At 39.2% G+C, this 25,426-nt stretch overlaps 1 protein-coding gene across 4 annotated transcripts in view; it reads right to left on the reverse strand.

The window, feature by feature from the left end:
- Window positions 1–616: 616 nt before the first annotated feature.
- SYTL5 (synaptotagmin like 5) overlaps window positions 617–25,426 on the reverse strand; it is a 79,922-nt gene continuing 55,112 nt past the window's right edge. For all 4 annotated transcript variants that reach the window (XM_041001890.1, XM_041001888.1, XM_041001889.1 and 1 more), the window contains 7 exons: window positions 23,483–23,661; window positions 21,236–21,335; window positions 19,650–19,811; window positions 8,393–8,501; window positions 6,773–6,905; window positions 2,642–2,850; window positions 617–1,635 (listed from right to left, as the gene is read on the reverse strand). In XM_041001890.1, coding sequence (XP_040857824.1) covers window positions 1,493–1,635; window positions 2,642–2,850; window positions 6,773–6,905; window positions 8,393–8,501; window positions 19,650–19,811; window positions 21,236–21,335; window positions 23,483–23,661 — 1,035 coding nt within the window. In that variant the 3' untranslated portion in view covers window positions 617–1,492. The remainder of the gene's footprint in view (window positions 1,636–2,641; window positions 2,851–6,772; window positions 6,906–8,392; window positions 8,502–19,649; window positions 19,812–21,235; window positions 21,336–23,482; window positions 23,662–25,426) is intronic.

Genomic DNA, 25,426 nt, shown 5'->3' on the forward strand with positions numbered 1-25,426 from the left:
AACTACTGGTCCTAATTCTTCACCACCTTCTCTATCCTCAATTCCTACCCTGGCTTCACTGTGTGTAAAACACTACTTCTCTGCCTCTTGATTTTATGCTTGGTCATTTGGATTTCTTTGACTTACGGGTTATCAACAGATAACACAGGCAGGGAATCTAAATGTACTTGAGTAGTGGTGCTCGTTCTATTGCCTCTCTGCTATCACTGCACTGTCCCCCACTTGACCCAAAAAAGGATGAGGCTTGAGCAGCTGATTTAGACTTCCATGCTTGTAGCAAGAAGCAGAGATGATTTAGCCAACTTTCAAACCATGAGACAAAAGGATTGTCATTTTAAGCCACTGACATTTGGAGTGATTTGACAATCAGCATTATTTTGGCAGTAGCTAACCACTAAAAAAGAAGATAATAAAGACTCTGGGAAGCCTCCTCCTTTCCCCTCTTGCAACACAGGAGAAAAATAAAAGTTATTAGAAACATTTGGTCCACCTACCTTCTCCATGTTTGCACCCTCCCCACCTTAATGGGTGGCCCATAAGGGCATACATCCTTCTCAACTCTGTAAACAACACTGAAAGTTAAATAAAATTAGGAAAGAAAAACCAACCTGAGAAAGAGAAAATCAGGGTAAGAGAACAAATAGAATCCATAGCTTTCTCCCACAACAGTGCAGAAGGTAAAATGGTAAATAATTTGGCCATTGTCCCCATTTCCATTTAGTTAATGGCTTAAAACTTTTCATACAATACTTGTTTATGACAGAGTTCTCTGCTAAGTAGGTTATCAGTAGCGTGATTCCATATCCCCTCTTTCCCAGGTCAGTCTTAATTTACATCTGATGTTCTGGTGTCATTATCTAGCTCTCATCACTATGGTTAGTAGGCTAATTTAGATGATAGATTCTGTAGTTACCCTGGAAATCTCTTTCAGACCACCTTGAAACATTGCCTGGCAAATCCACAAGTTTGTTACAATAACAGGACCGCTTTCTTGCCTGAGGAAGCATCCCACCACACTTTCTTGGATCATGAGTATTCCTAGAGTGAGTCAAATGTGGTCAGTATCCCTTCATCTGACGTTTCCAGTGATCCACCATCTCATCAGTTCTCTTTCTCTTCAAACTATTTTAAGAAATGTAAAATAATTTACAATTAGAAAAATTCTGGGAACCTCCTCCCCAACCTTGAGAATGGTTGGTAAAGCATAGTATTATAACACAGCATAGTATTGCACAATTTGCTTATTGACAGGATAACGTCATACACTAACATACACCCAAGAAAGCCCAGCCTACGTAAACAGAGCGGTGCATATATCTTCAGGCACTCAACAAAACTCTAAATGTTTATAACAGTGGTGTCTATCCCTCTTGTCACAATACTTTCAGGTGAGAAATGATGGGGAAATAAAATTTCAGGTCCGAGCCTGCTACCAGTGGAAAATGGCATCCAGACAGTTCCTAGAGTCTTCATCCCTGTATGACTGATTCCTTCAGAGTCTACACTTCCCCATGCTGGAGCGGAGCATGAGCACACCCTCTATAGGAGTTCCAGGGTTGTCAGCCATCTTCTGCCAAAGGCGTTGCTCTTCTCCTTGAGAGTCCATCCAATCCACTTTCTTCCCATGGCTGACACCTGCAGAAGGGCAAGGGGTGCATTATACTTCATGGATGAAATATTTCAATCTTTTGAAAATCATCTATAACAGCCATGAAATAGCTATCAATGTCTATCAAGTGATGTTACAGTAGAATCAATCATTTCAAGCCTAGATGATGTAAGACAAATTAAGACAGCCTTGGTGGCTCATTTTTCCCAACTTTGGTCATTCAGAAGAGAGCTGGTTTATCTGCTCTAAATGAGCATAATGGAAGTGTGGTCTGAACTGGGCTCTGAGGCTCTCCTTTTCTAATAAGTCCACTTCTCTGTCCTGGGGAATTTTCAATGTAGTGGCATAGAAGTCCTTGGCTCCCCCTACTCTACAAATAAGTAAAGCAATAGTGGCGATCATTCTCAATAGAGATGCTGAGATTGGTAGAGGCAGACTCTCCATGTCTGGCCTAAGTTGTGGGAGGAGAGTTCGGAAATTGCATGGGCACATTTGCTCCGCTACTGTATTTCCTTGCGCAATCTCTCTGTTACGGTTGTATCTTCTGTCACTAGTAGTGTGTTTCCATGGCCCTTTCAAACAATATTAGGTGTCATTCCTTAGGGACAAAATACTTTCAATTCAATCCATGTGAATGATGGCTACATGTCGTGGGTAGAAGTGAGAAGTGGATGTAAAGTTGGACTTCAAAGACACTCTGCCTTACGGGAAGCCTGTTCTGCTTTGCTAATCTCATTCTAAGTAAAAGTTGAAGGCCCCAAAATGTATTTGAAATTCACTTAAAGTGTAACTGTCATTGCATGAAAGGGCTGAATATAAATATTCTGTCTCCTAAACTTCTAGCCTAAGGACACAAACTAATAGTGGAAATATTAGTAGTTTAACAATGACCAATGATACCTAAAGGAGTGTAGCATCTGCGATAATTTCACGAGTCAGCTAAAGCTGAAACTACATAAATATCCACCACACATCACACCTGCAGGAACCCCAACCCTGCTCCTTGTCCAGTCACAGACCAAAGTATCTCACCACTGCCAGAATTCAAACGAACTCCTCCCAGAAAGATGTTGCTGGAAAAGGCCTCCTTGTCCCAGATGGTAAGCTCTAGGCAGACGTTGTTTATATCCTGTGGATACAAGCCACTGAACATGAAAGTATGATTCCACTGAGGGTTAACACTCTTTTTTACAACCAGAGTTTTGTGCTTGGTGGCTTTGTTATCATCTGGGAGCAGGTAACTGTAAAAGAAAACACAATTAAGCTGTCAGAGAGACAGTAGGCAGAAAATCACTCCTGAGCAGGCATTATAAATTCTCATAATTTCTGGTATGTTATGCGTATGTTTGTATTTATCTCTTAAGTTTTTACATGCATGCATCTAGATTTATTTAATGATATGGCTTATTATTTGTTTTTAGTAGAGCAACTGCAAAATGTCCTTTCTTGTCCTTTTAACCCTATTTTTGGTTCTTTCTCTCATCTTGAAAATCTCTCCTGGGCATTACTGAGTGCCCTGCTGTGGATCTTCTTGGCCTGTCTTTTGGTAGACTAGCAGTCAAAATGACCAATTTCTGGCCTGCTTGCAGTTTCTAACCTCAACTATCTCTATCTCTTGGCCTTCTCCAGTGAAGGATTTTCTCTAGTACTGTGTGAAATGGTATAGAACCCTGGAATCACTAGGCACTTAATGCCCCTTGGGGTAAGCCTCAAGCCAAAGATTTTGGAAACTGGTGGATAATCCTCTCAGCACCAGTACCGCCCCTGCCACTTAAAGTGACAATGGAGTTCCTCATTGTCTCCCAATGGAATTGCGCTCTTGAGGCCCACAGTGGTAGCCTGCCCATTAATCTTCCCTTTCAGCTCCCCAATATGTCCTTTCTCATTTTCTCTATTTTCATACTACTTCCTGGAATCTCCTCTCAAAACAGCTATATCCCAGGCATTCCTCTCTACTGTGGTCAAAACATTAGGTTTGGGAGTGGGGGATGGAGGTGGAGGGGGAACACTTTTGGCCCATAGGCCACATAATGCCTACAAAACCATTTAGTCTGGCCTTGCCAAGAAAACCACAGGCAGGATTCAAAATTTAATAATTCTACAGTAGGCTAATTTTTAAGTTGATAATTTCATATGGCCTACAAATAATGTTGTTAAATATCCAAATGGTCCTTTCCAGCAAAAATGTTCCCCACTCTAACTAGATGCTTCTCTTCAGGAAGCATGCATTAAGGATGGAGACAAATATATGTATGGAATTAGTACATCAAGCAAAAATGAAAAATATAATAAGCAAACTACTTTACAATAAAGAAGCTACTTATATTAGGTCACCAGAGACTTAATTTTATGTTCCAAGTAAAGACTTCATGTTATTTTATCATATCCATTTTCTTCTCATTCCTTTAAAAAAAAAATCTCTATTTTAAAAATGTGGGCACAGGCTACCCAGAGTAAAGATCATATTACCCAGTATCCCTTGCAGGTAAGAGAGTCAAATGACTGTGCTCTGGTTAATGAGATATAAGAAATAGATCTGTGTGAATCTCCTAGCAGCTGGAATTGGAATAGGATAGCCAAAACTCAAGCTATTCTTGCCCAAGAAACTGATCCTGTAACAAGACACACTAATCCTGGGTCTCTTGAGAATCAAATGCTTCCAGTCCTTTGTGTTTTTAAGCCAGTTACTTTGGATCACAGACCAACCTAATGGTAATTGATATATTTTTTCAACATTTAACTTTATAGAAGGGTTTATTCTTGCTGCGTTGACATGCCTTTTCAAAAAGCTCAGGTCCTTTTCAAATAAGCTTAATGTTTAAGTATAGCTAAGGAGATAATTTGCTAGGAATACTTTTTTCCCATTAAGAACAAAGGGATTGTCCTTTACTATTTTTTTGCTTCATATTTTTTTTTAACAAAATAGAATTCTGTTAGGCAACATATTAAATTCCTGTAAGGCACCATGAAGCCACTAGTCACGAGCTATCCCTTCATCCCACCAGACAGTAAACAGGGTGGTACAGATAGTGAGACAAATTAGAATAGTAGGATACAGAGAAATCGTTTCTTCTATCCTTAACTCTACTACAAGAAAGAATAATAGACAGTTGAACTGGGATTCAGATATACATACCACCAGCATAGAAGTTCCCCACATAGCCGTCTGTTCTCCGTTTGACTTTACCAAAGTTAGAATATGTGAGGGAAAATGCCTGACCCATTTCTTTATAGGGAAAATGAATGTTCCTAAGAACATTTGAGAAGAGGAATAAAAGCGTCCTGTGACCCATGGCCCAGCATCATGGGAAATTGTTTTATCCCTCTTGGGTTGCCACTTGCACTGGTGAGCATGAGAACCAGGACTGGGGGCATTCATGGTTTGACAGAGTGGCACCTGCCAGCACAAGTGTGGGCTGGATAGCGGGGCTGGTTGGGTTGAACTATGCTTCAATGCCCACTAACATGTGCAAGAGTTGAATGGGAGAGACTGAGTGCGATAGCCTAGTGGCTATAGTCCTTGCCTTCAACATGCCCAGGATCCCACATGGGCGCTGGTTCTAATCCTGGCGGCCCCACCTCCCATCCAGCTCCCTGCCTGTGGCCTGGGAAAGCAGACAAGAACAGCCCAAAGCTTTTGGACTCTGCACCCATATGGGAGACTTGGAACAGGCTCCGGACTCCTGGCTTTGGTTTGGCACAGCTCCAGCCATCTTGGCCGCTTGGGGAGAGAATCATTGGATGGAAAATCTTCCCCTCTATCTGCCTTTCCAATAAATAAAAATAAATCTTAAAAAAAAAGAACTTGAATGGGATGTGGGACAAACAGGACCAGTCTGCAGTACATACTGGCAAGCAAAGAACCAGGGCAGGGGGTCAGGCATAGTGGGGGTCATTGGGGGTTGCTCTGACTAGGCTCCACCTCCCACTGGTTTGTGTGAGGGTTGAGTGTGTGATGGGCAGGATTTAGATGGGCTCCAACATTCATTGACTTGCATAGAAGACAGGGCTGGAGACAGAACTAACCCAGCAATTGCAACTGCCAGTGTGTGCGGGGCTGGTTTGAGTGACAGACTGTGCCAGACCTTGTATTGGCAAGCACACACAAGAATCAGGTCTGGGATCACCTCAGATGAGATTTCTTTGGGAATCCCCTCAACTGAACTGCTAGACTCAGCACTCCAACCATGGGGAGAATTGCAGGTTCCATGGTCTGACCATGGAGTGTATGTGTCAGAGCTGGGCTTCTCGTGGCCTTTGATGGAGCAGTGGACATGGAGGATATGGCACTGTATTTGAGAGCCTACAGAGGACATCTAGTACCAAAACAGAGGATGGAGTTAAGAACAAATTGATCAACTATCCCAGCCAAGTGTTGGCAGTGAAAATCTGGGCAAGTGGAGACTCTTAAAGGTGGACTATGTCAGCCAGTGGATCCTGGAGGGAATTCATCAACAGCAATTCAGAACTGTTGAACTATCAAAACCACTTGAGTGGGACCCTCGAAGAATGCCCCACACTGGGGACCCTGGGATGGCACTGGGTGGCTGTCCCTCATCTCAGGGTACAGAGGTATCTGGGAGGCTGGGTGTGGCTTATCCCCTTATCTCCTTATCCCTTCCCTTCCCCTAGACTCAGGACAGAAAAAAAGAATGTGGAAACAACGATCTCACCCATTTTGCTCTAGGCCTTGACCCTTCCCATCTAGTCAACTATCTAAAAATCATCAAAAATAAAATTAAAAAAAAGATGACAAGTCATGAACTTTGATTGTACTACTGTCTACATGTAGGCATGCTACGGTACTGTCAGTGATAAGACATACTGTGATTTCAGAGCTATCAAAATGTGAAAAGATGTGTCTTAGGAAGTGGGCTATAAAAATATTTCTCCCTTTTTGATGAAATGAGTATCCTGTCCATCCGGAAGGTGAGAGTAATAGAAACTCCTGAAATCTGTTGGAAACACAGTGGAAGCTAGAATAAGCAGTTCCTGCTACAATCATATTGCTTTAGCTGTAAGTGTGAGCATTTAAGGGTAGCTCTGTTCTAGTACATTTCCAGAAAGCAGAACACAAAAGCCTCACAGCTTCTACTGTCTCATGGATCATAGATCCTTTCATTTCCCATTGAGTGGCATCCAAAATGAACTAAACATAATTACCCCTTCACAAAGCTGTCAGAATTGCCTCCTGATTTCACTGCTGTCAAGTTCTTTGCCTCTTTGATGCACACTTCCAGTATTCCTCCAGAGTGTACAGGTGACTCCTTCTTTCCTTTCTTAAAGGTCCTCTTCCCTGTACCCAGTGCCAAAATATGAGGAGGAAGAGCAGGTGGGACAAGAGAGGAGGGGAGGGAGAAGAAGGGAAGGAGGAGGAGAAAGGGAGAGACTATGAATTAATTTCATATCAAAATTTACAAAAGATACCAGCAGAACTTTAAATTTGCTGACTGATTCAAGCATTCACATTATTTTATATCAAATTAAATGTTCTGACTTCCTTGTATTCCTTCTGGATGCATTTATCATTTGTGTTTGTTTAAAAAGGGGAGGCGCCATGGCATAGCAGGTAAAATTCACTGCCTGTGTGCCAGCATCCCATATGGGCCCTGGATTAATTCCCATTTGCTCTTCTTCTTCTTCTTCTTCCTTTTTTTTTTTAATTAGAAAGTCAGATATACAGAGAGGAGGAGAAAGCAAGAGGAAGATCTTCTGTCTGCTGATTCACTCCCCACATGGCCTCAACGGCCAGAGCTGAGCCCATCCAAAGCCAGGAGCTGGGAGCCTGCTCTGGATCTCCCATGTGGGTGCAAGTTTCTGAGCGATCCTCTAGTGCTTCCCTAGGTTATAAACAGGCAGCTGGATGGGAAGTGGGACAACCAGGACACAAACTGGTGCCCGTATGGGATCCCAGTGTGTGCAAGGTGAGGGTTTAGCTGCTAGGCTACCGTGCCAGGTCCCTATCTGCTCTACTTCTGACCCAGCTCCATGCTAATTTATCTGTGAAAGCAGCAGCAGATTGACAAAATTGCGTGGGGCCCTACACCCATGTGAGAAACCTGGAAGAAGACCTAGCTTCAGATCGGCCCAGCTCTAGCCATTGTGGCCATTTGGGGAGCAACCCAGTGGATGGAAAATCTGGCTTTTTCTCTCTCTTGTTACTGTAACTCTAACTTTAAATCAATCAATCAATAAATACTTTAAAAAATAAAAACATATTAAAAACTGTAATGAAATCCCAATAACAGGGTCTAAACAAATTTCATTGTAAGGCTAGTTTCTGAATATGAACTTTGGTCTTATACAAATTCCATATCCTTCCCTATATAACATTCTCAATTCTCAAAAGAAGTGATGCGGTAGATGTTTGGCCTAGAGGCTAAGATGTCTTTGGGATGCCTGCATCCTATATGGGACTGCCTGTATTGAATTATACTTCTATTTCCAATCCAGGTTTCTGCTAATGCATATCCTGCGAGATAGCAGGTGATGAATAAAGTATTTGGGTCCTTATCACCATTGTGGGAGATTCAGATTGAGTTTGTGGCTCCAGGTTTCAATCTGACACAGCTATACCTGCTAAGAGCATTTGGAGAATGATCTGGTGAATGAAGTCTGTCTCTTTCAAGTTATTTTTTAACTTAAGAAAGATAGTTATATCTGATTATGTATGTTTCATTTGTTTTTTTGTGAGTGTAAGACAGCTTAACCAATAACTCCACATCTCCACGCTTCTAGAAACAGAGCATCAGTTATTATCAAAGTCACTGATTTTCACTTTACCTTGAAATTGTTGTACTGGGGGCATCAGGTTCTCCTCTGGGGGAATGTAACGTAAAACAACTGTCAGCTCTCCTTTGTATTGAAGGCCAATATCAGGAGCAAACTCCACCTGGCCAGGAGGAGACAAGAGCAAAGAGTGTTTTATTATTTTGCAGCCCATATTTGAATGCACAATGCTTACTTGGTGGCTAAAATGTGACAACCCATTGCCATTTCAAGTACTTTACTTCTTAATAGTTCAAGAAATACCCTCAGACTGGAAAAAGAGGTGATGGATAATTCTATGAATTTATTTGCCTGTAATTTTAAACACAAGTAAACAGAATTTGAAAAGAAGCATATGAGGGTGTTTCAAAAAGTTCATGGAAAAAATAGTATGAAAAAATCTATACATGGATTTCAAATAGTCTTTGTTTCCAAATCAGCTTGTCTATTAACTCCATTTCTACAAACATTTTGAATTGTCCTTGAATAATTCATTTTTTTCTTTGGTCAGTGGATATTGAATGTCTGTGATGCATTGAAGATTAGATTTATCTTTGGATACACACAAAGTTTGGGATATGAGACATGAAAAATATTTCACTGAAAAAACATCAGAATTCAATTCTCTGTATCTTTCCCGAGTCCTTCATAAATGACCACAAGGGAAGCAGTTCGGAATTCTTGCTTCACATTGGGCTGCCAGCTACCAATTGTTGAAAGACATATTAGTAATTCACATCATCAAAATTCAAAGGGAAGAAAGTGAGTGGTTCATTCAAACTTTGCTGGTGTATATAGAAAATAGAATAACTACGTTGGAAAATACTTTGGAAGTTTCTTGGAAACTGAACATGCAACTACCATACAACGCAGAAGCCGAACTCAGGGACATTTTTCCTAGAGAAATAAAAAAAAAACTGTCTACACAAAACAGGTACACTAACACACATATGAGCTTACTTGTGATAGCAAGAACTGGAAGGAACCTCCTTGTTCTTCAATAAATAAATGTTTAAATAACTTACAGTGTATCCATGCCATGGAATATTACCCAGTAATAAAAAGGACCATCGATACATGCAACAACATGGATGTATCACCAAAAAATTATTCTGAGGGAAAAGCTAGCATCAAAGGACAAATACTACATTATTCAATTTCTGTACCATTCTTGAAATGACCAATTTATATAGATGAAGAATATTGACTGGGTGCTAGGAGTGGTGTCAATGTGAAATGGGTGTGATTTCAAAAGGTCAACCTGAAGGACTCATGTGACAAAGTAACTGGTCTATATCTTTTTACAAAAAAAAAAAAATTAAAACCTGCTTTTACTTTAGTTGAAATGCATAGATAAAGAGAGGTATCTCCCTGATAATTCTCCCTTCAAATGCCTACAACAGCTGAGGATGGGACAGGTGAAAGCCAGGAGCCCAGGATTCAGTCCTTGCTGGCCTCCTATGTGGATGGCAGGGACCCAAATACTTGAGCCATCATCTGCTGCCTCCCAGAGTGTACATTACCAGGAAACTGGAAAGGAGTCAGAGTCAGGACTTGAAATTAGGCACTCTAATGCAGAACGTAGGTGTTCCAAGTGACAGCGTAACTGTTCTACTATAATAGCCATTTAAAGCCTTTAGTCTGTAAGTCATTCACTTGCACTAAGTCAACACAACTTCGATGATGATGATGATGACTTATGGAGTAGAAAATGAGTGTACCTTTTCATGCTTTTCCTTGAAAGATCTGATTTCTGAACATTTTATCAAGGAAAGAAAGATCTGTTTCGAGCGCAAGCAGACTGAAAGAGGTTAGACAACCAGCCTTTTCATAACAAAGCCAAAGGCTGTTTGTGGCTCAGCAAGAAAAAAAAAATTCTTTAGTTCATGCAAAGAAAAGGAATTCTTTTCTTTCATTTCCATTGCTGGTAATAAAGTATATTAGTAATGGTGGGAACATTGCTTGAAGATTTTAGCCAACCTTCTTAGGGAAAAATAAGATTATTTGGTGAAATATGTGTTATAATTAATGTGATTATTTTAGATCAAATACATTTAAAAAACTATTGTTTTGACAATTTTAGTAATGTTATTTTATATAAGTGTCATGGTTAGAAAATGATAGTGGGTATTTTTGCTGATTAAATAATGTTCACAGCATTTTGAGTACTATTGCTTAGGCAAATACAGTCAACCCACAAAATCATAAGTTGCTATTTCAAGCCTGTATAGTTTATGGTAGTCTGCTATGCAGCACAACTAACAAAAGGAGGCTCTATTTGCTTATGGGTAAAATATTAGTATTGGGCCCGGTGGCATGGCCTAGGACTAAAGACCTCGCCTTTAGCGTGCTGGGATCCCATATGGGCGCCAGTTCTAATCCCAGCAGCTCCACTTCCATCCAGCTCCCTGCTTGTGGCCTGGGAAAGCAGTCGAGGATGACCCAAGGCTTTGGGACCCTGCACCCATGTGGGAGACCTGGAAGAGGTTCCTGGTTCCCGGCTTCAGATCAGCACAGTACCGGCCGTTGCGCTCACTTGAGGAGTGAATCATTGGACAGAAGATCTTCCTTTCTGTCTCTCCTCCTCTCTGTATATCTGACTTTGTGATAAAAAATAAATAAATCTTTAAAAAAATTTTAGTATTGGGAAATATGCCAATAAGCGGTAGGTATATTTTTCACATATAAACAAATACCGCAGTAATAAGTTTCAAAACATATGTAAATGACATTTATTAATGATCCATTGATTTTTATATTAAATCATCATAGTAAATCTTATCAGAGTAAACACAATAAAGATGAAGTCTTACAGCATTATAACACATATAAAAGATATTTAAAGACTGAAATCATTTTATAGCCTGAACATAATCAAATTTTGGGGGGTATTTTGGGTACTCCTGCAAGAAAATTCCAAGGCAACACAATCCATACTGTCCTGGCATGCCACAATTCCCATTATGTAAGCAACTTCTTTTGAGAGAAAGATAGTAGCATTCACTTTAATACTATCAACACATAAAGAATATTTCCATTTTTATAAGGTGCTTTGCTAAGTATCACCTGGACATATAAGAATCAGACCCTACTTTAAATGAGTTTTTAGTATATCTAGGAGACATGTTTGTAGTAGAGGGCAGTCTACCCATATTTTTAAAAAATGACTTATTTATTTTCATCAGAAAGGCAGATTTACAGAGAGGAGAGACAAAGATTTGCCATCAAATCACTCCCCAAATGGCAACAATGGCCAGAGCTAAGGTGATCTGAAGCTAGGATGCAGGAGACTCCTCTAATATCCCACAGGTCCCAGGAACTTGATTTTAGCTGGATCTGAAGTGGAGTAGTTGGGACACAAACCAGTGTCCAGATAGGATGCTGGTGCTTGCAGGTCGAGGATTAGCCAATTGAGCCATTGTGTCAGTCCCAGTCTATCCATATGAAACCAATTCATCATATTAATTAATATTCTCCAACCCCAATGAAGAGCGGAGTCATCTCTACAAAAACCACCCATATTTGCCCTTTCAGGTGAATTTTGAACTAAGAAATCAGTTATATTAGTTCCCTAAGTTCCTAATGCTGGCACACTGTAATTGTAATTATATAATTTACTGCCACATAAATTGATAAGAGAAAAAGATACAGTTGTTACTATAAAATTAAGTTGAACACTTTAGAAGAAACAAACATTTGATAACAAAGTTGCTATAAGATTATATGTAGGTCTAATGCTGTAAGATATTAGGAAAATCATAAATACTTCAAAATTTTTTTATTTTGTTCTGGGATGGAAAACCCACAGGTCACATAAACCTCACAAAGCCATTTGGTCTGGTCCTGACAAGGCAATAAAAAGTGAGAGTTGAAATTCAATAATTTATAGCAGGGAGCATTTTTAAGTTAAAAACTTTATATGGCTCACAACTGATGGTATAAATATCCAAATAGCCCTTGGCAGAAAAGAGCTTGCCTGTCCTGGTTTATACAAACCAAAACTTTTAAAATAGTCTTACATTCTTGTTTCATCTTAGAAAAACTTAAACCAGAGGCTTTTGATGATATACTAGGGTAGCATTTATGCCAGGATGATGTGGCAGAATTGCAATTACTGAACTCAAATTCAGACAAAACTAGTTGTCCATTATGTCAGAAGATGTGCAAATGAATATCATGCTTTAAGTTTTCAAACAAATGCTTATTAAATACATTAAGTATCTATAGTAACCAGAACATGTATTGTATTGCTATTAAAAAGAAACATACATACAAATTAGTGAGACAGAAAAAAATTCTAAAAATAAATTCATACATTTTGACCAACTGATTTGTAACAGAGGTGCCAAGAACACAGAATGGAGAAAGAATAGTATTTTCTATAGTGTTTGTACAACTGATTATCCACATGAAGAATGAAATTAGACCTTTATCCCACACAATATACACAACATCAACTCAAACTAGATTATAGACAAATATAAGACCCTAATGGAGAAAAGCTACTTGAGCAAAACTCTATGACACTAGCTTAGAAAATTGCCCTAAATTTCAGGCAACAAATATGAAAAGAGGCAAATGGGATTACATTCAATCCCATTTCTACATGGCAAAGGAAACATTCAATTGGTAAAAGATAACCTATGAATGGCAGAAATTCTTGTAAAGTATATATTTAAGATAGTTAATATCCAAAATACATAAAGAACTAAAACACCTCAATAGTGAGAAAATAAATATTAACCCAACTAAAAAATCAGGAAAGAATGGACCTTACTAGCAATTTCTCAAAAAAAGACATACCAATGGCATGCATGAAATGGTAGATGAAAACTCCCCCAAATCACCAATCACCAGAGAAACACAAATCAATATCACAAGAGGTATCACAAGAAACTTATTAGAGTGCTTGTTATTAAAAAGAAAAAAGAGAGCAAATGAATAACATGTGAAAAGCAGAGAACTTTGTTGCTGGGAATCTAAATTAGTGTAGTCATTATGAAAGCAGTATAGAAATCCCTAAAAAATAATTAAGAATGAAATACATGATCCAGTAAGTCACTACTGCTTATACATCCAGAGGAAATCAAATCAGTTGTATTGAAGAGACATACACACACCCATGTTCATTGCAGCACTAGTCACAAGAATCAAGACACGGAATCAATCTGTGTCCATAAATGGATGAATAAAGAAAACATGGTAAATATATAGACTGGGATACTATTCAGTCTTTTAAAATATAGAAATATCTCCATTTGCAACAATATGGATAAATCTGGAGAACTTAATGTTCAATGAAATAAGCCAGGCACAAAAGGACAGGTTCATAATGATCTCATACATGCAATATAAAAAAAGCTGAGTTTAATGGGGTGGGCTAGTGGTCCAGACACCAGTCAGAATGCCTGCATCCCATATCAAGGTGTCTGGATTTGAGTCCCACATACCTGTAATTCTAGCTTCTTGCTAATGTGCACCCTGGAAGTCAGCAGGTGCTGACTCAAGTACCTGGATTCCAGCTACCTTCATGGTATATGTAGATTGAGTCATGGTTCCTGGCTTCAGCCTGGCCCAATCTGGAATGTTGCAGGTACTTGCACAGTGAACCAGTGGATGGAAGATGTATCTCTGTCTCAGGTTGTCTCTCAATAAAGATTTAGAACAAAGAAGACTGAACTCATAAACGTTGAGAGTTAGAATAGTAGTTATAGTGATCTTAGAGGGTGGTGTACTGGAGAGGCTTTTGGTGAAATGACAAAGCTTCAACTGTACAGGAGGAGTACGTTCAAGAGACCTATTGTACAATATGGTGGACAGAGTTACTAACAAGTCATTGTATTCCTAAAAATTGCTCAAACAGTAGCTATTAAGTGTTCTTGCCTCACATTTCAAAACACGTTGTATATCACATATATGGTTGTTAATCTTTCAGTTGCACATGTTAAATTATTTTTTTAAAGTCCATTTATTCCTTTTATTTGAAAAAGAGCAAGAGCAAGAGTGCTAGAGAGAAGAGAATGGAAAGGGAGAGGTGAGGAGAGGAGAGGAGAGGAGAAGAGAGGAGAGGAAAGGAGAGGAGAAGGGGAAAGGGAAGAGCTAATTGCCCTTAACAGCTAAGGCTGCACCAGACCAAAGACAGGGGCCTAGAACTCAATTCGGTCTCTCACATGAGAGGCAGGGACACAAATACTAGGCCCATCATCTGTTGCCTCTGAAGGTATGTGTTTATTGGAATCTGGAATCTGGACCAACAGGGTTTAAATCCAGGCACTTTGATATGGAATGTGGGTGTCCCAATCATCAACTTATCTGCTGTTCCAAATGCCTACTCATGCTTGTATGTGAATGATTTCTATGATTTTGTCTATTATATGTCCTCCTAGATGCGTTGACTGGGCTCCCCAAAATCTCTAGGGTCTGAATTTGTTCTTTATGATTTTTTATTGGAAGGGTGGCGTGGAGATTGTGCCAGAAAGTGAAGAAGGCATATCAAGGGTGTGGAATTAGGCAAAGACTGGTGGACTGAAGTTTCTCAGTCATGCAGGAAAGGTTAGGAAATGAAACAGATCACACCTCAGGGTTGTCCCCAGCAAAACAAGGGAGTGAGATTTTTATTCCTCCTTCACGCTTTAGTCATTGATCAAGGGATCTCCCCTCTACTTTCAGATTTAAATACTCAAGTTTTCTTGGCTTTCCATGCCCATAGACTTGAGTTTACTCTTGGAGTTTGAGGGCTCCCTTCCTACAAAGACTGGCAGGAGATGGTTGGCCAAAGGGAAAGCCAGAGAGAGTTACATTTGCATGAAAATAGGCATGTCACTCCAGGCTATTCAAGAAAGGGTGAGTCATAACAAGAGGGCACTGAGTGTCAGGGTGAGGGTTAGTAGGGAAAGCAGCAGGGAACCACTGAAACTAAGCAGGAGTGGGGAAAAAAATCAGATGATACCTATTAACTTCTTTCTGTAAAGAGACCCTTTATTTTTTAACCTGGAGTAAGATAGTGTAAGGTGAGGTAATAAATTACAGACAAAAGTGTGTCCAAACTGCCAAACAGCCTTTTAGCTAGGTAGTTATTTCACAGGAACTTACATTTATTTTCTGCCTGAAGGCAGAATAAGAGAATGTTTCTTTGGAAAATCACTGAGGCTGGGTGTTGGTTTTTGAAAGTCCTTGTTTTTATAACAGCACCTCCTGGGAAATCTTGAAAAGGCAATTCATACTGACAAACTCTTCATGCCTTTCTTCATGCCTAACTACCTAATATGTCTTTCAGAAGGGTAATGAGTTATAGCTAATAAATCATCCCATGTCTATAGTACAATGGAAATGATACACTAAAACTACATTGCAGTACATCTGACATCCTGAGTTTTGTCTGTACCAGCCCCTTTTTGGGTTGAGTGCAACAGCACATAACACAAAGGCAGACACTGAGGGACTTTAACTAGCACAGAGTCAATCAGCACTAAGGCGATATCTTTCTGTCATTCCCACTGCAAAACAATGTTAGCATTTCAGAAGTGCTTAATCAGGATTATTAATTCTGATCCTGTTCTGTATGATTAGGGACACGGGTCCCTTTGCTCACGTTTCATTTCCTCAGCCAGATAATCTGCCGGAAACATCACATCTCCACGGTGGCTCACACTACAGCTACAGCTGATGGGGTGACTACTGCAGCAAAATGACTGAGACAGAGGGTTGAAGAATGAGACAACACTTCCCACAGTTTGCTGATAAACAACTCCAAGGAGCCCGTCTTAATCCAGCAATGAGGCATGAGGCAGCATCCACCGTGTGCTGTGGCATCATCCTGCCTGGTTTGGAAAGGATGGCTTTTTATAAGTCTGAATGCTCCTCCACCTTTTCTCTGTACCAGAGGAAGATGATGTGGGTTGGAGGCACAACCTCTCTTGCCTTCCTCCCAGGAACAAGCTCAGAGTTGAGAATTTGTATGCAGATGATTTATTAAAGACATGCTCCCAAGAGAGACCAGGGAAGTGGTGAGGGAATGGATGGGTTCAGTCTGAGGCAATGCTCCCTGGAAAGCAGCTTCAACCTGATGAGGAAGGAGCACTATGCATCGTAAGTAACAGCTCAGGGAAAGTGACATCATGGGGCTTACGTATTGATTATAGTCACTATCTACATGCATGCCTGTTGAACAGTGGTCTTTCTAGTCTTAATTTGTTGATTTCTTCATTTATTGGAACATTAGTCCTGATTTATAAAGTAAATGGAAGACATTTTATCTCAAAAAATGATTTAAAAATGAAGGAGGTGGAAGTATCACTACATTCTTGCTTCCAATTTCTTCTCTTTATGTTAATAAAATATATTTTAAAAAGTAGCACTTCAGGGATTTTCTCACACTCAGTCCAGAAAGTGGGATTTCATACTCTCCCACCTACCAGTTACTGATGAAGCATAATCTTGTGACAGGAGGTACGAAACTCCCAGGACCCTCTGGCTCTCTATGTGAGCAAAAAGTTACAATGACCCGAGGACAGGCTTGTAGAGAGTCACAGGCGGAGGCCACTGGGGCAAACCTCCTAGCAGACATGGTTAGAAATCTGAGGACACCTGGTGATCTGCAACAGATTGAGCACAATCAGAGATCCAGAGAGGTTTCCTCCTGTGATGGAAAGGAACCAGTGAAACATAATGTGAAGGCAATTACTGTGGTCCCTATGCACACAGGATGTCTGGGAGAGGCCTGGTGAGGGCTTTGTTACACACTACAGCATACATATCACCACAAAGCTTTTCAGCTATTTCCAGGCAAGTGATTGGAAAGATGCTTCTCCCACCCAACACCCCCAAATGGGTTTCCAAAGTGTCCCTAGGTGCTTTACCATTATCTCCACGACAGACAAATGAGTGCTAGTACTAAGACTACTTGCCTTTTATCTGTGGCATGTGTCACATGATGTGTTGGTCAATTTCTTATGAAGATGCTCATTCATAATCATGAAAGGAAATAACTGGCGAGACACTACTGAGTCATATTAAGCACTAGCTTTTATGATGAGGATTTTCATTCAAGTCCAAGAGATTTAATGCTGTAATACTAGCACATTTCCTATGTTTAATACCAGAGGAATACTATGCTATTGAGGACTTGTTAATACTAATGCTCAATTGTTCTCTCTCACATTTATGTTAGTCATGGATTTGTGAGTAAGGATTTTCAAAGCTTGTTCTACTGTTAAATTTATCCTTAGCACACATATAAGTCCTAAAGATATTCTGTGAGTTACTACGCTACTTTTCTGCCAGCAGTTACAAAGTTGTATCAACAATGTTCCACCACACCTGAGTCTCAGCCCCTTCACCTATAAAATGGGGATAATGATATCTACCTCACAGGGTTAGTGTAACCAGTACATGGGAACCATGCAGTTATTAATGATGCTATGAGGGAGCATCACTTGTTTTTGCTGTCAAACATTTCTAACCACTCCTTTAATACAACTCTAGCTGGATTTCTGTTGTGGCAATCCTTCCCTCAAGACCAGGGTATTTTCAGTTTATCTTAAATCGGGCAAGAAATCTCACCTTCCAGGCCCTAGTCATTAGCTCAGGAGAGAGAAATGACATAATTAGAATGAAGTGAATCAGGCCCTAGGCAATGTTACAGCAAGGAAGAGAGGCTTAGAGCTGTTGTAGTCATTCACACCCAAGAAACGATGCCTGATGCCTGGATCTAATGAGCAAAGCTCACACACTGTGAAACCTGAAAATGAAGTCAACAAACAGAAGACAGAGACCAAGAGACTCCAATAGGATTTAAGCATCTGGATCAACCCATGCCTGCTCACAGGCTGAGAATCTCCCTTTATTTTCTTATTAGTACATAGCAGAGATTCTGAAAATTGCAATACAAGGACTCCTAAGTAAGACATACATTACCTAGAATTTATTGAGAGCCTACAATGTGCTTGACAGAATGCTGCTAGCTTCATGAGGAGTGCTTATTTAAGCTTTAAAGTAGTCCTATAAGCTATACTTCTATTATTACATTACAAATAAGAATCCAAGGATATGGATATTGTAGGCATTCATGAAAGCTAGTATTGTAGCAAATCAGTTCTTATCTATCCATGTGTACAGAACAATCTCTGGCTGCACAGATGTGACCCTTTCTACCTCCCATTTCACTTAATAAAATTCTGTAAGTGTGGAGAGATTCCAGAAACTTAAGTACTTTTGTTGTAGATTGGAAAATGCTATACTATGCTGGTGTCTTATTTGTAGAACTATCTTTAAATTTGCTTTTCTGAATCAAACTCAAGATTTGGGCTTTTGGGCCCGGCGCCGTGGCCTAACGGCTTAAGTCCTCGCCTTGAACGCACCGGGATCCCATATGGGTGCCACTTCTAATCCCAGCAGCTCCACTTCCCTTCCAGCTCCCTGCTTGTGGACTTGGAAAGCAGTCGAGGATGGCCCAAAGCTTTGGGACCCTGCACCCATGTGGGAGACCTGGAAGAAGCTCCTGGATCCTGGCTTTGGATCGGCATAGCATCGGCCGTTGCGCTCACTTGGGGAGTGAATCATTGGACGGAAGATCTTCCTCTCTGTCCCTCCTCCTCTCTGTATATATCTGACTTTCCAATAAATAAATAAATCTTAAGAAAAAGATTTGGGCTATGAATCTTCAGAAAATGAATGTGAGAAAATTGAGAATTTAGTTACCTTGCATTTCCTCATGATAGTCAAGACAAGACAAATTCTGCTATTGGTCTTGATTATGAGAAATAGAAAAGATCACTCAAAAGTCAAATGAAAATGTGTCTTATGAAGAAAATTATGCTTGAATTTCAACAAATTGTACCACAATAAACCTATCTTTTAATTTCATTTTCCATAATCTTTCTGGAGTTCTGTAACAGAGGTAATTTTTTGACATTTGTCATGTTCTATGGATTTATTTTTGCCTAAGTAAAAATACAGCCTTTGTAATAGGAACATATAATGTGTTCCTTTTTGTTATCCATGGACATTTTCAAATAATTAATAAATGTTTAGTAGCAATTAATAGTATACACAATTTTATGACTTACATGATAAAGAAAATATATGGACAAGAAATTCCCACAACTATAAATTTAAAACATTAATTACACTGTTTTATAATGTGCTATATTGTTCTTCGCAGGTCATCACGTGAAATCTTGAAATCTTCAGGTTGTTTAGAACTGTGACAATAATGTTGTTTATCATTTGCCTCACTGCATAACTGTGTGACTAATCTGGAAGCATTTCGTACCTTGGGCTGAAGCGCAAACCACTCATCACTTGGATTTTCAAAGTTCCATGAGTCAAAAGGGATCTCCACCTCTCCAAGGAAGCTGTTCCGTCCAAACCGATCATAGTGCCAGACTGAGAGCTGCAGAGTTCTTGTTTCCAGCTGGGTATGGCTGATGGTATACTACAAATGAGAAGTACAAGATCATACTCCTCAGGGAGGGCTCAAATGGCAGGAAATGTTGAAATTCACTTTCACCATCTTTCCTTTGTATGCATCAGTGATATAAACTAAACAAACTCAAAGAGAATAGTCTCTTTCTTCTACTTGTGCTTTACTTTGTGCCAGACTACCACTGAATGATATATATTATTCCTACAACATCTTTGTGTTATTTCATTCCTAATGAGAATCCCTAAGCCCAGAAAAATACTGGTAATTAGGAAGTTGTAAACAGTCAACTTCATAAAGCTCAACCTAAATGCCAATGTGAAAAGGTGTATAAGCAGAATAAGCAGAAAGTGGATATTGCTGGTCTAGCTTTTCTTTTTCCTGCAGAATGCTACCTAGGGCCACATGTGCACATACCTGCCAACCTTCTACTTGTTCTATGCAACCACCATCTGGGACACATTTCAAACTGACTGTTGATCTTGGATTTGTGTCTCTTTGTGTTCTTGCTGTTACAATCATGATTAACCTTGACTCCCTTTCTGAACATATCACTGGGTTTACAAAGATGTCTGGGTTCATCTTTGCTATCTTGTTATGGCCACTGGATGCAACTTCTGCCTGCATTTATTCACTTTTAGCTTGATCTGTCTTGATACTGGATCTTGCTTCTACATGTGCACCTATTAACTGAGGCAGCCTCACATTTCTCTTCACCTGTCAATTTTATCACTTTATGACTTTATCACTTGGCCTTAAAATTTCACGGGATTGGCAATAACTTTGACATTCAAATCTCTATGAATATTTTTTTTTAACCAGGACAGTTTGATTCAGAACTAGGGGGAGGGAGAGAGTTGTTACTTTGAAGCCCACTAGAAATACAGATTTCTTTAGGATTGGATATTGGGTTATATTTCAGCTAGGTCATTTTCTCCCAGATGCCTTGATTCTAACCTGGCATCTTTGATGTTTACTAAGCACACAGACAAATTTAGCCAAATTCTGAAGCCGTAACAAGAAACAACACATAGTCATGCTGTGTTAGCAGAACAATGAACGTGTACAAAGTGACCTGCTATGTTAGTGTCAAAATTACTGAAAATTTCTTTTAAGATAGTCAGCCAAAACAGTTTTCCCAATGGTGAAACAATTTTTGACAAAATGTATCGGTCCAGATGTAATTTTGCTGGATCATTCTTACCTAAGGTACAATTTCAGCAGTAGTAGAAGAGAAATAATGCAGTAAAAATGGTAATAAAAACTTTCCCTTACAAACAATCTAAGGGAATTTCAGAGTATAACAATGGCTTATGAAATTCCAGTTCTCTAAAACATGAAAATCTTGACATGCAAACAAAAATCTATCTGTAATTGCTTCTAAATTAATGAGGTTGTGACCAATATCACAGGAATACCTGTGAAAGTGTATTTACCTTTAATGTTTCATTGAATTCTGGATTAGTGCCTGTTCTGATTTTGGTCTTGCGTTTATTGTTCTGGGACTTGTCAGGAAGAAGGTATGACTTGACATAACTGTAGATAACAAAAAATGGAAGCAGTTATTTGGAAACTTCTACTTTGTAAGAAATGCTCAGGGACTTGAGTAAAGAGGTGAAAGGAATAGACCAAGGAGCATAAGAAACAGGATCAAGGAGATTGTAGTTTGTATAACAGAGCACTTAAATATGTAATGCTGGGTCTTCCATGAGAGAAAATCAGTATAGTGTAGTGATAAATGTTGGATACTCTGGGGAAGATATTGTGGTGCAACAAGTTAAATCAGCACTTAGGATACTGGCATCCCATATTGGAGTGTCTGCTTCCACTCCTAGGACCTTGACTGCCAATCCAGAGTCCTGCTAATGTACCTTGGGCAGTAGCAGATGATAGCTCATGCCCCAGTTAGCTGTAATAGCCAGCTCCAGGCATCAAGGAAGTCAGCATCTAGGAACCCCACCTGGGCAGCAGGGGCCCAAGTACTTGAATCATCACCCACTGCCTTTACAGGTTTATTAGCAGGAAGCTGAATTAGAACAGAATAGCTGGCACTCGGATAAAGGATGTTGACATTGCAAGCAGCAACTTTACCCACTGTAACACACTACCAGCTATGACCTATTTTTGAACACTGTCTCCTTGGTTTTGGTGATGTCAAGAACTTATTTAACTTCTGTATGCCTCAAGTCCCTCAATTGTAACACTTGGATACTTACAGTATCTAAGTCATTACATTGTGAGGATTATACAGATTGATAGAAAAGACATGAGCTACTATGCTAATCAATTAATATAATGCTACTATACAAGGTTTCACAAGCTTTTCTTGGGTTCTATGCTTCTTCATTCCTAATTCTGCCTTCTAATGTCAGTAGTAGTGGGTGAATGAAAGAAAAGGGTGTGAAAGAAGAAACAGAAATAAAATCTGAAGTTAAGATAGTAATTCTACCCAACAGCTTGTTTTGGGTTATCTTAGGGATAACTCAAAGGAGCCTCTTGGAGCCAGGGCATCTCAATAGTTACAAATATGTAAGATGTACAGACTGAAATGTACAAGATCCTATTAAAGTCACAAAGCACATCATGCGGGGCTTTAGATAACACCTTTCCATGCTAGTCCAAATAATTTTATTAGTAAGTTTCTGATGAAGATAGTTAATGAGGAAGGTGGACAAAATTTGTCAGAATCTATTCATCTATCTATCTTAGGTTATTTGAAACCAACTTCATTGCATTGTTAATCGGGCCAAAGTCATGTATCTTGAAGAAAAGTGTTAACACAGTAGTCCTGAAATCACTATCCCTTAAAAATATCTGCTTACGAAGCTGACATTTGGGTGATATCTGGGAACTTAGATATCAGGAGGGTTCATACAATTGCCAGAACTGATAAAAGTGATTCATAGTATAAAAAAATATGGCAAATGCAAAACAAATGCTTTCCTTATGGGAGACTGGAAATCTGGTTTATGAATAGCCCAATCTCTAATGAGTTTTCTTGTAGAGAACAATTTGTCTGTAATGTCACAGCTCCCTGGTAAAGGAATTAAGTGTTTCCTGTGGGACTTCACAGGAGAGGACTCTCGGAGCATAAGCTGGGTTTCTTTGGCACATGGGCATATGTATCTTCTCCTTTTACTGATTATTACAATGTTTAGAAAGTTGTAAATCCATCCAGTGAATCACTGAACCCTGGCAATGTTCTTGGAGTCATCTGTCATACCTTTATATGTAGCTCCCTTTTAATATGCTTTGGTTCACATCTGCATTTTGGGCTTATTCCTAGACTCTAACAGTCTCATAACTGCCCTTTTGAGTTATTTAATTTAATATCAGCTTGGTAATTTTCTCTGGAGGATTTCCCAGAACAAAAATGAACAGGATGCTGTTGTACATTAATGGGTATGTCAACATGTCAACCTTCTATCTCAAAGATCTTCTGTATTAAACTACAAATAAATTTGCCCCTGAATTGTGTTGAATTTTGGCAACTTAAAATCAAGTAACCAAGGACACAGCCATTATGCATGTGCTCCAGAGAATATTTAACAGTTAGGTATAGGAAGAAAGTGACAACTGTGTCAGAAGGCTGTGCACAAAGAAGAATGCTAAAACTAAAAAGCATGCATATAGACAAAAATGGCAATGATTGGAATGCTTTAGGGAAAACTCCATGTGCTTACGCATCTGTCCTTTGTTTCTTTTCATCTCCTATGGCCAGATTTCTGCAATTCTTGACAAAAATGTAGAGCCCGCCAGTTTTATAGCAGTAGCTGATGTGGAGAAGTATTTCCCCACTGACCTTCACGTTGCCATAGTCTCCGGTTTCACTATAAACACTCGTCATGCTGTTAAGACTGGTCTGAAATAAACAGGAAAAGTATGTTTAGTGTTATTGTAAGGATATTCACACAGAATTTAGCCCTTCCCTAAATTAAAATTCATGTTCTTTATGATAAACAGGTTTGTCTAAGGTATTTTCATTTCACAGAAAATACCAGATTGAGAAAAGGCAACAGATTTAGTATCAAAAGAAAGGCAGGTAGGAAGCTTGCTGATAGTGAAGCATTGGCTTGGAAGTTACTGAATGCCCTTTGTTTATTCACCTTTAGTGAACAGAAGGTCACTGAAGTATTTCCAATCCCATCTCCACTTCCATTCCTGAATTTACTCTTTTTTTCACTGGTAGATTAAAGTTCAGTGTATTTTAAAGATCAGAACAGAGAAGAGTTCATCTCACAATCTATGCTAGCAAGATACACATGCTTCTTTCTCTGACATCCACAGGAGCACCCCATCACTCACTTAGGAGTCAGAGCTCCAGCTTTAACAAGGACATGCCAAGTGATCACCACATACTCACTGCTGACATGATCACCCCACCCTAGCTGAGATTGTGCAGCCACTAATCTCCATAAAATAGCAACCAAAAAAAATTGAACACTAAGCAATAAAAATCATGCATCAATCAATACATTTTTAAAAGCCATTAAAATCTATTAGAATGAATGTGGGTTTTGACAAATCATTAATGGCATAGGATTTATTTTAAATTAAATGTAACAAATTACCCTTTAACCCTAGAAGCAAAAAATCTATATCTTTGTAATATGTATGTCACATTAGACTGGATGGAAGACCTTCCTGATGGTTTTGCAACTCCTCCTCTGGGAATCATTGGGAATCTGGGGCTAGGGTGAGTTTAAAGAGAACTTAGACTTTCTTTTTTTCTTTTAAAAATGTATATAAAGAGAACAGATTTCATGCATTTCATATATACAATGTTAGGCCTATACTGATGATTTTTTTTCTACCTCTCCTCCCTCCTTTATTTTTCTTCTTAATTTTGTGATGACACAGTCTCCATTTAGATTAGTCACAGGCTTAGTCCTCCATAAAATAAAGAATTCAACAACTGGAGACCACAAAGACCACTATTCTACAAGAGCACAGACAAGGGTTATAAGCCATAATCAGAATTCAGGATTAGAGCTTCCATTCTGTCATACAAAGACAGGATGCAGATTGAGTGCCTCCTACCTCTTTCAAGATTAAGTCAAGGACAAGAGCAAGCTGAAAGTTCCACAAGTACTAGGAAACTACAGCTTAGAGAGAGAGCCAAAGAATGAAGTAATTTATCCTTTTCTCATTCCTAAAACAAAGCAATAGATATTTTGTATATAGCAGGAGCCTCTGAGCAGAGCTTTTCAAACTTTAATTGCATATAAACCATCTAGGCATCTTTCACAAATGAAGACTGATTTATCCAGTCTAGGGTGGGGTCTGATTCTGTCTTGTAACAAACTGCTAGGTCTGCATTTCCCAAGTAGGGTGCTGAGGTCCCTCAGAAAACCACAGTGCACTCACAAGAGGATCACAGAATATTTCAGATTTTCAAGGGAATTAGAGACATTTATTAGATGCCATGCAAACTAATAACTAGCTGTCTGAAATGTCAGAATTAAGTCACACTTCTTTTTCCCAATGAATTGTATCTGTGTGAAGTTGAGGTTTTGGCAATTGCTGTAACAACAACAACAAAATGAACAAATAAATCACATAAAAATCAATGTGGAAAGGAAAATTAAAAGCATGATGTTCAATCAGATTCCAAGATTTGAGAAACA

This window comes from Ochotona curzoniae, unplaced genomic scaffold (assembly GCF_017591425.1).
Source record: "Ochotona curzoniae isolate NIBS_2020 unplaced genomic scaffold, NIBS_Ocur_1.0 contig_1274, whole genome shotgun sequence".
Classification (NCBI taxonomy): Eukaryota; Metazoa; Chordata; class Mammalia; order Lagomorpha; family Ochotonidae; genus Ochotona; species Ochotona curzoniae.